The sequence below is a fragment of the Kryptolebias marmoratus genome, linkage group LG15, assembly GCF_001649575.2.
Source record: "Kryptolebias marmoratus isolate JLee-2015 linkage group LG15, ASM164957v2, whole genome shotgun sequence".
Lineage (NCBI taxonomy): Eukaryota > Metazoa > Chordata > Actinopteri > Cyprinodontiformes > Rivulidae > Kryptolebias > Kryptolebias marmoratus.
The window spans coordinates 33,796,401-33,807,472 of NC_051444.1; the positions used below are offsets into that span (position 1 = coordinate 33,796,401).

The window sequence follows — 11,072 nt, forward strand, 5'->3', positions numbered from 1 at the left end:
TTGGTCACAGGTGCTTTGGCTCAGTCAAATATAGTTCCTTGCTTACCACAAATTGCTCCTTTAAAGATTCTATTTTTACCAATAAAATCATCAGAAACACACTGGACAAAATTTTGTATCCAACGATTTCATTTAGAAATTCCATACGAGATCTCTTCCAATTACAAGCAATTCATAAACTGCGCACCAAATACCTCAAATATCCAATTGCTCCCAAAGCTAAAGAGATTCACTATAAAACCTTAAATGAAACCTACCCATCCAGTGACTTTATTAAGAAACGATTTGGTATTGAAACTAAAATTTGTGTATTCTGTGATCCAGTTGAAACAACTGAGCATCTGTTTTTTCAGTGCATGTATGCAGAAGCTTTGTGGGCTGTTTTTGATTGGTTTTCCCTAAAATCCCCTCTCTCAATATGTTTTCTGATAGAGACATGATATATGGCCTTATTCTGGACAGTCTAGATATGGACTTTCTTAGTAACATTATGGAAATTTTTTTATTCATAAAGCTAAATTCCACAAAATTAAGCCAAGATTTTGTACATTTCATAATAACTTTCTCTTACCTCTCAAAGCCTTTAACAGAATGCAAAACAAAAATGCCCTCAAATTTCTCTCTTTATCTGAAGAATTTGATTTAAAAGCTAAACCCTAGCCATGTCAGGTTTTTTTTCTTATTTTATTTATATATATTTTTTTTCTCTCTCTCTCTCTCTTTCATTACTAAATCCCTTTTGTGCTTGATCTTTGTTATACAAGTATTATGCTGTTTTGTTTGTAAATGTAAAAACGTCACCAATCAGACGTCGATGAACGAACTATAATTAACTATAATAACTATAAAATATTTATCTTACACAACTAAAAATATGTATACATATATTTCTAAATATTTTTATTTCATTATAATTTAATTTTTTGCATCCTATTCAAGGTGATGTGAGTGGTGTGGCGGCACCATTGCGCCCTCTACTGGCCAGCTGCCACTGCCTGACAAGCAGGAGCCAGGGGAGTGGAACCGTGAGATGGGCAATTTTTATCACTCCTAAGATAAAGGAAGAATCATTATTAGTGCAGCAGCCATGTTGGAAAATATGTGGAGAGCAAAACGTAGATCATTCACGTTTTTTGTCAATGTATAAAGCTGAAATGTTATTGGGATGATGGGATGTTTGTAAACGGTTGAAAGAAATACTAGGATATGAGTTACCCAGAACAGGTGAAGTTCTGTATTTGGGTTACTTATCAGAAAGTAACATTCCAAGTAAAGACTAATACTTGGTTAAAGTTTTATTGGCAGCGACCAAGAAAGACATCTTAACTAACTGGATGGACGTTGTGGAAGAAATCTGTAACATGGAGAGATTTACAGACATTCGAAGACTACAACAATCAAAAGCTGAAGAACTGGGAAAAATGGACATTTACAGGAACCAAACCCAGTAAGATGGTAATAAGATAAGTTGTCACCTGTCACTCTGTTTTGTTCTTCTTTTTTTATAAATGTTTTTGTATTTTCTGCATTATGTAACAAAAATAAAAACCATAAGTTAAAAAAAAAACTTCTTTTGAAACAAGCAGGAAGTAGTGCCTGTGCAGCTCTGTGGACAAAAGGGAAATTAGCTATTATAATTTTGTAGGAAAGAATGAAAGAAAAAAGTCATCTTACTGTTTTGTTTTCCTGGGTGCAGGAGGAGGGGCTCAGGTTCTGGACATTAAGGACTGGGACCAAGAAGAGACCGTGAGATGCAGGATTGTGGGGACAGGAAGAGCTGGACAGGCTGGCAGATGGAATCCAGGGGTCTGACTTGGAGTTATCTCTCCAAGTTAAACTAAATTCTTCCATGTTAGTGGACCACCATTTTCTTTCCAACTTCCTAGATGACTGTATTAAAGTATGCAGCTCTAAATAAAACCTAGGAGCCAGCGTCCTTTGACTGATCACATTCTTTATGACGAGCAATTTTATCAAGTAATGTTTGCATTGAAGTTGTAGTAATTGTTATGAGTAATGGTTATATTTAGCAGCATTTTGTGTATTTTATTGTGTTTTTTCCAAGGGCTGAAAGAGGAAACAGAGAAGTTGTGGCCTCAGTGGTACCAGTGGTCATCCAAGCACTTGATGCTGTTCAGAACTACCTACAACAGGTATGATATTTATTCATTACTTTTTACTGAACCCCCTTGAATCAGTTATAAACCTGAGAATTTCTGTTGTTTATACACGTTAGGTAATCTTCAAAATCCAACATCTGGGAGAAAAAAATACATTTAATCAATATGAATGAAAAGGAAAAGCTAAAAAGGTTTTGGAAGACATAAAAGCTGACTATGAAAACCAAACATTACTCCTATTTGTGATTTGTTAGCCACACATGGAAAGTTTCAAACATGTTTCAGAATGAGCAAAGAGTCATTAGTGAATATTCCCTACCTTCGTAGAGTTTCGTCTGCAGTTTTGTTTTTGTGGTGCTTTATGCTGAACGGCTGACAATGTGTTTTTACTTTGAATTAAAAGCAAACATTTGGACTAGTTCGACAAAATGCAGTTTTGTTATTACCTGTAAAAGATAAACATGGCAGCTGAGCTCAAGATGCACTAAAATAACCACTTTACATGATGAAAGGTGAATAGATTTTATAACAGAATCCGGTCCATTTTGTGAAGATAATCTGACAACAGTTTATTTGTAAATTAGCACAGTGTAATCCACTGATTGAACATAAACAGAACATCCAGTAGAAAAAGGTTTCCCTCTGTGGACTTCAGGTGAGGATGTCGTGGGCCTGCTGCTCCACCAACATGGTCATGTTTTTAACATCACCACACCAAAAGTCCAGGCGCTCCTTCATCCCTTTAATCTGAAACAACAAGCAGCTGGTGAATTACACTCAGTAGCAACAAGATGCAAACCATAAATAACTCCCATCAAACTTTTTTTCTTTTATTATTTGATTTTTTAGGCATTTCCTGTTCTGTTGTTTACAATCTGTAAATGAAACAAACATATTAACAAGATATTGACATGAAAGTTGTGCTAAATTTAGAACTACAAGAGGTACAACTGTTAGGTTTATGATATATTTCTATAATATAAAAATATATATATGGGGTTCAGCTTTTAGAAGAAACAATATTTGGTTTCAGCTATACAGGAGCTCTAATGTACAGAGATAAAATAAGTCAGAACTAGAGAATCTACAGTGTGACGTACTAAATGACTGCTAAAGCATGAAATTGAATTGTTTAAGCTAAAAGGAACAAAACACTAGCTAAAAGCCAAAAGGAGCAAAATGCAAGCTAAAAGCTAAATGCAGGAAAAAAAGGCTTTCCAAAAGATAAAAGTAGAAAAAGGGTATCTAGAAGCAAAAACATATCAAGTCTAGCTGAAAGCAACAAAACGTTTGTTACTTTTCCGTTTTTGCTAAAGGCTAGCTAAATGCTAATACAGCCAAAAAGCTAGCTTGAAGCTAAAAGTAGTAAAAGTTTAGAGAAACACAGCAGAACAAGAGATAAAAGCCAAAAGTGGCAAAAGGTTAGCTTAAAGCTAAACGTGTTAAAAGTCTAGCTAGAAGCTCAAAGTAGCAGAATAGGAGAGAAAAACAACTCAAGCATGCTGAAAGCAATTTCAAAGAGAACAACGTGAAGGAAATTACGAGATCTTATTTACAAATAGTTATATATTTTGAAAGGTATAAAAGTTACAAAAAGCATGAGCACCATTCTTGAATGTGCTGAAAACTAAAAAGCAGGAAAATAGTGTGAATGCCTCAGACGACATTATGAAAGTGGACCAACCTGCTGCAGGTCGAGTACTCGAGGCTGCACCCAGGTCATCTGCACCTTCTGGTCCACCTCATCTATGTTCCCTTTGATCAGGCTCACAGACAGGGCCTTCATCACCAGCAGCTCCACCTGCAGGACACCAACATTTCTAACTGCACCACCGTCACTTCTCTGGAGAACTGGGACAGCCGAAACCTTTATAGGCTCCAGATCACCACCAAAATTTAATCACTTGTTTTTGTGACAACCCCAGTATTTTCTGAAAATTGTATCAAAAGCTGTTAAGTCATTTTTCTAACAGACAGACACTAATGAAAACAAAACTTCTTTGGCGAAGGTAAAAACCCCTAAAACCCCAGATTCTGTCTGCTGATTTTAGTGACAGTCTGGTTCCACAAACCTCATTAATGGGGATTTTGGCACTCTGAGCAATCTCAGTGAAGGTCAGCTGTCTGTGATTGGCAGGGCGAGTAAAGGTCATCTGGAAAAACAATTTGGAACAAATATCCACGTCCATGAGAACAGATTTGATCAAAGTGTTGGATCTTCAGTCTTTAAGGTTCAGAGGAGAAAGGTCACTCACCTCCATCACACACAGCAGCTGGATCTTCTGCATCAGTTTAGCTTCATGTGCTGCAAGGTCAGGCTGGGAGTAACAAGAAAATGTATCAACCTGCTGAGCCACACATACACTCCTGTGCACATACACATGTTGCTTCCACTGATGCAGACATTCTTGTAATCTTTAAAAATGGTCTTGATCAATAGTTTCTCATGCTTTCTGGAAGTCATTTTAAGCTGCTTTGTTTGCTTTACAAGCAAAAACAGTATGGGTGGGAATCTTTAGGCACCTCACGACTTGATTCAGTTACAATTAGAGGGCTGCAATGTCATCATTAAACTATTATTGATACATCTTAATGCATCCATAATCACTATTCAAACTACATTCTGAACAGAATCTACAAAATACTTTGCTCTACAATGTAGTACCAAACAGTTTTCCTTGTTACATATTAGGGCTGGGCAATATGACCAAAAAAGACTGTTCTAAATTGTGTCATTTTGGAGCTTTATCATGAAACAAAATCTATAGCTAAGTGTCATTAAAGCCTCGTTCAATTATTGTACTAATGTTTAATTCAATACTGAAACCTAAAGCAGCCATGAACTGTCCCTCCTTGAGATAAAAACCAACTAACTTTACCCATAATGCAACAGCAGGAGGGACTTTTTATGAGTCAGTCTAACAGCAACACAGAGTGAGAGTGTCTTCAGATCAGTCACATCATCAAACCCAGGTACCATTTGATGACATCTGACCTGAGCAAACAATTAAACACAACATCAACTACATCTGCTCTCATATCTGACACCAGAACACAGTGAATAGAGGCTACTTGTGTTTAAAATAAATACAGCACGTTGTGACCAGGAGCTTTGAACCATAATGCCCATTGCTCAGAATACTTTGTACTACAAGACAGCAGCACAGGAACCAAAATAAAGCTGAAAAATTTACCATTTGATAGAGACAATAATCAAACAGTCCATCTTCGGAGCCACAGACTACCCCCTCCCCCAAACATATCAATCCTCAGACCAACAACCCATCCTTTGACCCCTCTGTCCAGGATCTGTTCCTGACAGTTGTCTTACCAGCTACTGTACATGTTAGCAAGTGTCTAAATCATCTTGTAGAGCACACAGCCAGTTTTATCAGAGACAACTATGTTGATGCTTATCGGATAAATTGCAACTTTTAGAAAATTAAGAGTAATTCTGGTGGTGATGAGTTCTCGAAATGTTCTAAATCAGGATCGTGGAGATCTCTCCAAGTGAAAAAGCCAAGCCATTCTTTTAACGACCCTAAATTTGTCCAAAGACTTCACAGTTAAATCCAAACCACTCAGATTAAAGACGTCTCTCAACTGATCCTAATCCTAAACACACAGAATGACAAAGTATTTATTCTTGTTCAAAATAAAAACAGCATATAGTGCACCTTCCATTTTTTGTAGGGCTTTACAAATTACATTTTTCCCTACAATTCCTTTTTATTTTTCTAAATTCCATCTTTTATGATGAAACCACTTTTTGTTCAAGTCTTTTTTATCCCAAGTGTCTTCTTATATGATGGATTAATAAAATTTCATTAAGTGGAAAAATATTATATATATTGACAAAAAATTGTCAACATACCTTACAATAATTTAAAGTTTATAAAAATCTGCCTGTAAGTCATTTGTAAATAAAAACCTTACCTTTTTTTGTAAAATAAACTTTCTCACATTTGTTTTATATGAGAAGCAAACAAGAAACAGTCCTCTTCCTTTTGTAAAATAAATGTGCTTCACATCTGAACTTAAAATTCACTCGATTTCATAAATATTACAAAAAATATTGTGAAAACTTTAGTATTATACCTCTGTTCTTAACTCACTGGATGATGAAGATGCTTGATGTTGCAGTTTCTTGTTGTTTTTTTTCCTCTACAAGTCCAGCTGAACAACTGTCAGCTGCTTCCACCCAGTTAAAGACTTTAATTAAGATATGATCATGTTTTGGAAACGGGGTAGTGCTTGTTTCTAGTTTATAAACAGAATATCTGATTCCACACATCCAGCTGTAAAGTCTAATAAAGTCCCAACTTGCTTGTCTGACATGTTTCCATGTGGAAGAGTTTGCTGTTTGCACTTCTCTTCTTGTGTTTGATTCTGACTGACTGTTCATGGTCAAATATGTCTGTGTGCCTTCTCCGTCATGTATCAGCGGGGCAGAACTGCTGCAAGATGTTTGTAAAGTGGAATATAGTGAAATAATTTTAATGATCTCTTTGTCGTTGTTTGAAACAAAAATCAAAATCAAACTACAAATCTGAATCTATTGCACAGCTCATTTTTGTGGTGTGCACGCCACAAATGGTCCAGGTGCCCACAACAGTTACTGCTAATTAATCATTTTTAAACTGATTCAGAATTGTTAACATACCCATTGTGATGCGACAGAACAAAGATTAGAACTCCAACCCCTAAAACATCCAGCGTGATTTTCAGACATAGGCCATTTAAAACGTGACGGGATGGCTCACTTCTTGGAAATACTCAGAATTCAGTGACACTGCAATGGAAAATTTGCCTATTTTTAAACTGGATTTCTAATGTTTTCTCTTATTTTTACAGCTGGATCTATGAAAAATCCAAAAGACAATTTGACAGAAAATAGAATTTTAGCTCCAAAAAGTTGATTTTACAGGTAATATGTGAGAACTGATTAACTGAAATATGTTGCATCTCTCAGGTCCTGTTTGATCTTTGATGGACTTTTTTTCACAGTTTCTCCAAAACACAACTTTTAGATATGGTTTATCTGCTGGATAAAGTATTTTTGTAGGTCTGACAGTTGTGGGTTTTGGTCATCCTAATGTTTTTTTAAACAAAAAAACTATACACCATACCAAGATGTTAAATTGGCAAACACCAAAGCTGGACTTAAACTAAATGAAGTAGCCAAACAAAGAAAAACTAGAGAACTTTTCATTAAGACCACTTTAAAATGTTACAAGAATGTAAGCTAGCTTGAAATGTAATTAAAGAAACATGGGCTGTCTAAAGACTGCTGTTTAGTTTTGTATAAAGCTGACCTGTTGGCCCCAGGCAGATTTGAAGCCTTGAAACTTCTCCACATTTCCAGCATTGAAGGCGTAAAGCGTATCAATGAGCCACTGCTTGTCTGTGTTCCTCAGAGACTCCAGAACAGGATGCATTAGCTGCAGATACAAACACAATATGTGCTTATTACAGCAGCCACTGTCGGATGGACAACACACTGCAGAGTTCAAGTGAAACCCCACCAGCTCTCCAAAGTTGTAAACTCCTTCTCCTAAGAGTCCAGCCAGTCCGAGTGTGAAGGCCCTTTCCTGCTTCTCGGTTTCTGTGGAATAAAGAGCAAAGTTCAGATACTCTCATGTGAGGAATAAACGTTTTTTCCCCCATTGTGTCGTTTCTTACCTGGAAGGTCTTTGATGTCTACACAGCCTAGGTAGCGCAGGGCATCCTTGTAGTAGGAGGCATGGTTCCCGATGATGCGATAATATTTGCTAGAGAGGTCATAAAATCGTCCATGGACTGATGTCACGCCCGGCAAGTTATTCAACATTTCCTCCACCTCTTCGATGATTTTCTTCAGGTGAGAAAACAAAGTGACAATAAATCTATTGCACACAGCAGGGTCCAAACCATCTTTAAAACCTCACAACCTGTTCCTGATGAAAGTAAAGCAGTCATTGCAAAGGCAAGCAGTCAAAAACATACCTCAGATCATTTGTTTCAGGTGTTGACTTCTGTGGATTTACATAACAATTTATACACCTTGTTGCCTCCTGTATGTTCAAATATGTGTTTTTTCTGATTTGTTTAGCTGGTTCTGTGACACTATGATTGTGTGCAGGGGAGAAGACGGGACTTAAAACCCCATGTATGTTGTGCAGTCTGGTCCCAAACATAGAAAATGGAAGCTCCCAGAAATTGAATCTTGTTCACTTCTATTCCCAACAAAAGAAAAGGAGAAAAGGCAGGAACACTTGGTCTAGTATTTTATTACATGTCAATGCTCTTGCCTCCAAGAAATTCAGGGGCTGCTCAACCTGCCAATTAAAAAAATGCTTCAACAGGATGTGCAGACCTGCTGGTTTAGCATGTACTTCATGCTATAGCTTGTCAATAAGCTAAAGAGGCCCTGGGAATCAGAAGATCTGTGCATGAACATCCAATGGGTGCTTTTTTGAAAGTGAGTGTTGCTGTCCTGGCTCCAACACAAAAAGTAAGCTCCTCTGATTGACAGGTTTTCAAATACAAGTACTCTGAAAAAAATGTGGTAACAGTCTATCCATACTAGAGGTCCACTGATATGAGTTTTTCTATGGCCAATGCCGCTCTTCTACTAGGGTGTTTTTGGCTTTTTCCGTGACCACCCGGTTGTGTGGCGTTCACAGTGCCGCTAAACTTTACGAGCATTCATCAACTCAACAGTGAGTGGACGACTACGTGTGCAACATAGCTCAGTGCGTCGCAATTAATGGTCCCAACCAGCCAGAAAATAAACACTGGAGTTTCATTTTTGGCTTTGCAAAAGATAGAAAACTTTGTCAGATTTGGAAACATAAGCTCCAACATGTGACTTTTGATCAGAACTCGGGTTCGGACTACCTAAAAGAGTAGTACATCAAATACTGACCTTCGATGCGGTGGATTGGCTTCATACCAAAGAAGCAGGACTTTTTGCCAGAAATAAACTCTCAGGTGTGCATAAGTGACTGACTAATGAATGCATTGCCTACAAGTTATTTCAGGAAGCGGAAGAATCATGCATTACGTACACGTTATAATGATGTATTTTGGCTCCTCCTCTACTTGAAATGTGTCAGAGCGTGTTATATCTGAACAAGGTGTGAGAATGAGTCATTCTGATCTACACACTTAAACAAGTTTCACCTTTGTGGCAGGGAGATCATTGATTTCCAGCTTCAGACTGCCAATAGATGTTTTGCAGAGGATGACTGCTTCCTCGCTGCTTTTCACCTGTGTCACACAAACACCATCAATGTGAACAAAAGCATAATTGAGTATAATTAAATTTAAGAACTTGAAGGGCTGAAATTGATTAACCAACCTTTTCTTTGGTTTTCTCAAGAAAAGTGATGGCATCTTTTGGATCTAAAAATCAAAACGAATGATCAACACAAAATTTCTAAGAACAAAAAGTGGAGTTGTACTATGTTTGTCCTCACCTGGCATCTGTCTGGCAACATACAGTATGATCTCAACCAGAGACAATGGGTTGATTCTGTTTAAGGGTGAAAACATTAAATTAGAACAAAAAAAAAGTTACATTCAAATTTAATATCTTTAGCCTCTTTTATCTCACCTGTGTTCAAAATCACTGATAAAGTTTTCATACAGCTGGAAAAAGAAAACAGCAGTTAGCACAACATTTCCTGCTGAATATCCATCATACTTTGGGGAAGCTGCTCTTCTTTCTTGGAATTTGGCCAATTTTGTTATCTGAATTTGTCATCCAACTTATTGACAACCCAGGGTCCAGTCCAGGAAGCAGAGTTGTAGTCTCACACCCCTCTGCTGCCGTCCTCTGTTACCCACCCAAACCTGCATTAAAACCGGGCTTGGCCATGGCCCAAAAGAAATAAACCAAAAATAAGCTTTAGAAAAAAAATTATAAAAAGCTTTTAAAAAAAGTTGCTTTACCAGAACAAAATGTGGATTGTTGTACATAAGATCTCTCTCCTCTACGTCTCTCTTAATGAATGATTTGATAACTGATCATTATATTGATTGATTTTGTCTTACACAAACCTATCTAAAACAGGAGGACTTTGCTAGTAATAAATGAATCTACTCCTGTTAATTATCTAAATGTTCATGTTCCTAAAACAACAGGTCATGGTGGATATGGAGCTAAAACAGTCTCATAATTCACAAATGCATAGAACAAGAGTCCCACTTCTATTTTTGATGCAAACACAAATATATCTTTATTTACAAGCTGCTTCTGGCCTCTGGGCTGCGCTGCATCTGTGTGTGAAGTTTGAGTCTCCCCTGATGTCTCAATCTACAAAAGTCTTCTTTTTTTAAAACGGGGAATGATCAGCAACCAATCAGGTATCTTACTTGTTCAGCCAATAAGAACACGACTTACTTCTAAGCCAATCACAATAAGGTAGTTAAACTGCGCGACTGCCGTTAAAAATTAAAGAAGTAATAAAAGTAAATTAGTTATTAAGGAATTGTTTCAAAGATCTGGGGATATAGTTTTAAGTAGCATTTTTAATTTTTTAAAGAAAAATGGGTACTTTGGGAAGATCTAATCTCAAAATAATGCAGAAAAACTGGTCTATCCATTTATCATGTCTAGGCTGGACTATTGTAATCCCTTCTTATCTGGGTGTCCAGAAAACACTTTAAAAAGTCGTCAGTTGATCCAAAATGCTTCTTTGAGAGTTCTAATAAGAGTTAGAAGGAGAGAATATATTTCTCCAGTTTTAGCTTCTCTCCATTGGCTCCATGTCAAATTCAGAATATAATTTATTACCTTACTACTACCTCTCCCTGGGCTGCCACCTTATCGTGGTGGAGGGGTTTGAGTGTCCCAATGATCCTAGGAGCTATGCTGTCAGGGGCTTCATGCCCCTAGTAGGGTCACCCAAGGCAGACAGGTCCTAGGTGAGGGGCCAGACGAAGTGCAGCCCAAAGACCCCTTATGAT

The 11,072-nt window shown here is 37.2% G+C and overlaps 1 protein-coding gene across 1 annotated transcript in view; it reads right to left on the minus strand.

The window, feature by feature from the left end:
• Positions 1 to 2,626: 2,626 nt before the first annotated feature.
• The window catches only part of psmd13 (proteasome 26S subunit, non-ATPase 13), a 15,013-nt gene continuing 6,567 nt past the window's right edge, over positions 2,627 to 11,072 (minus strand). The window contains exons 3-13 of the mRNA XM_017439481.3: positions 9,718 to 9,752; positions 9,581 to 9,636; positions 9,463 to 9,506; positions 9,285 to 9,371; positions 7,803 to 7,974; positions 7,646 to 7,725; positions 7,436 to 7,561; positions 4,376 to 4,438; positions 4,193 to 4,273; positions 3,805 to 3,921; positions 2,627 to 2,867 (exon numbers count right to left, since the gene is read on the minus strand). Of these exons, the coding sequence (XP_017294970.1) occupies positions 2,772 to 2,867; positions 3,805 to 3,921; positions 4,193 to 4,273; positions 4,376 to 4,438; positions 7,436 to 7,561; positions 7,646 to 7,725; positions 7,803 to 7,974; positions 9,285 to 9,371; positions 9,463 to 9,506; positions 9,581 to 9,636; positions 9,718 to 9,752 (957 nt within the window). The 3' untranslated portion in view covers positions 2,627 to 2,771. The remainder of the gene's footprint in view (positions 2,868 to 3,804; positions 3,922 to 4,192; positions 4,274 to 4,375; positions 4,439 to 7,435; positions 7,562 to 7,645; positions 7,726 to 7,802; positions 7,975 to 9,284; positions 9,372 to 9,462; positions 9,507 to 9,580; positions 9,637 to 9,717; positions 9,753 to 11,072) is intronic.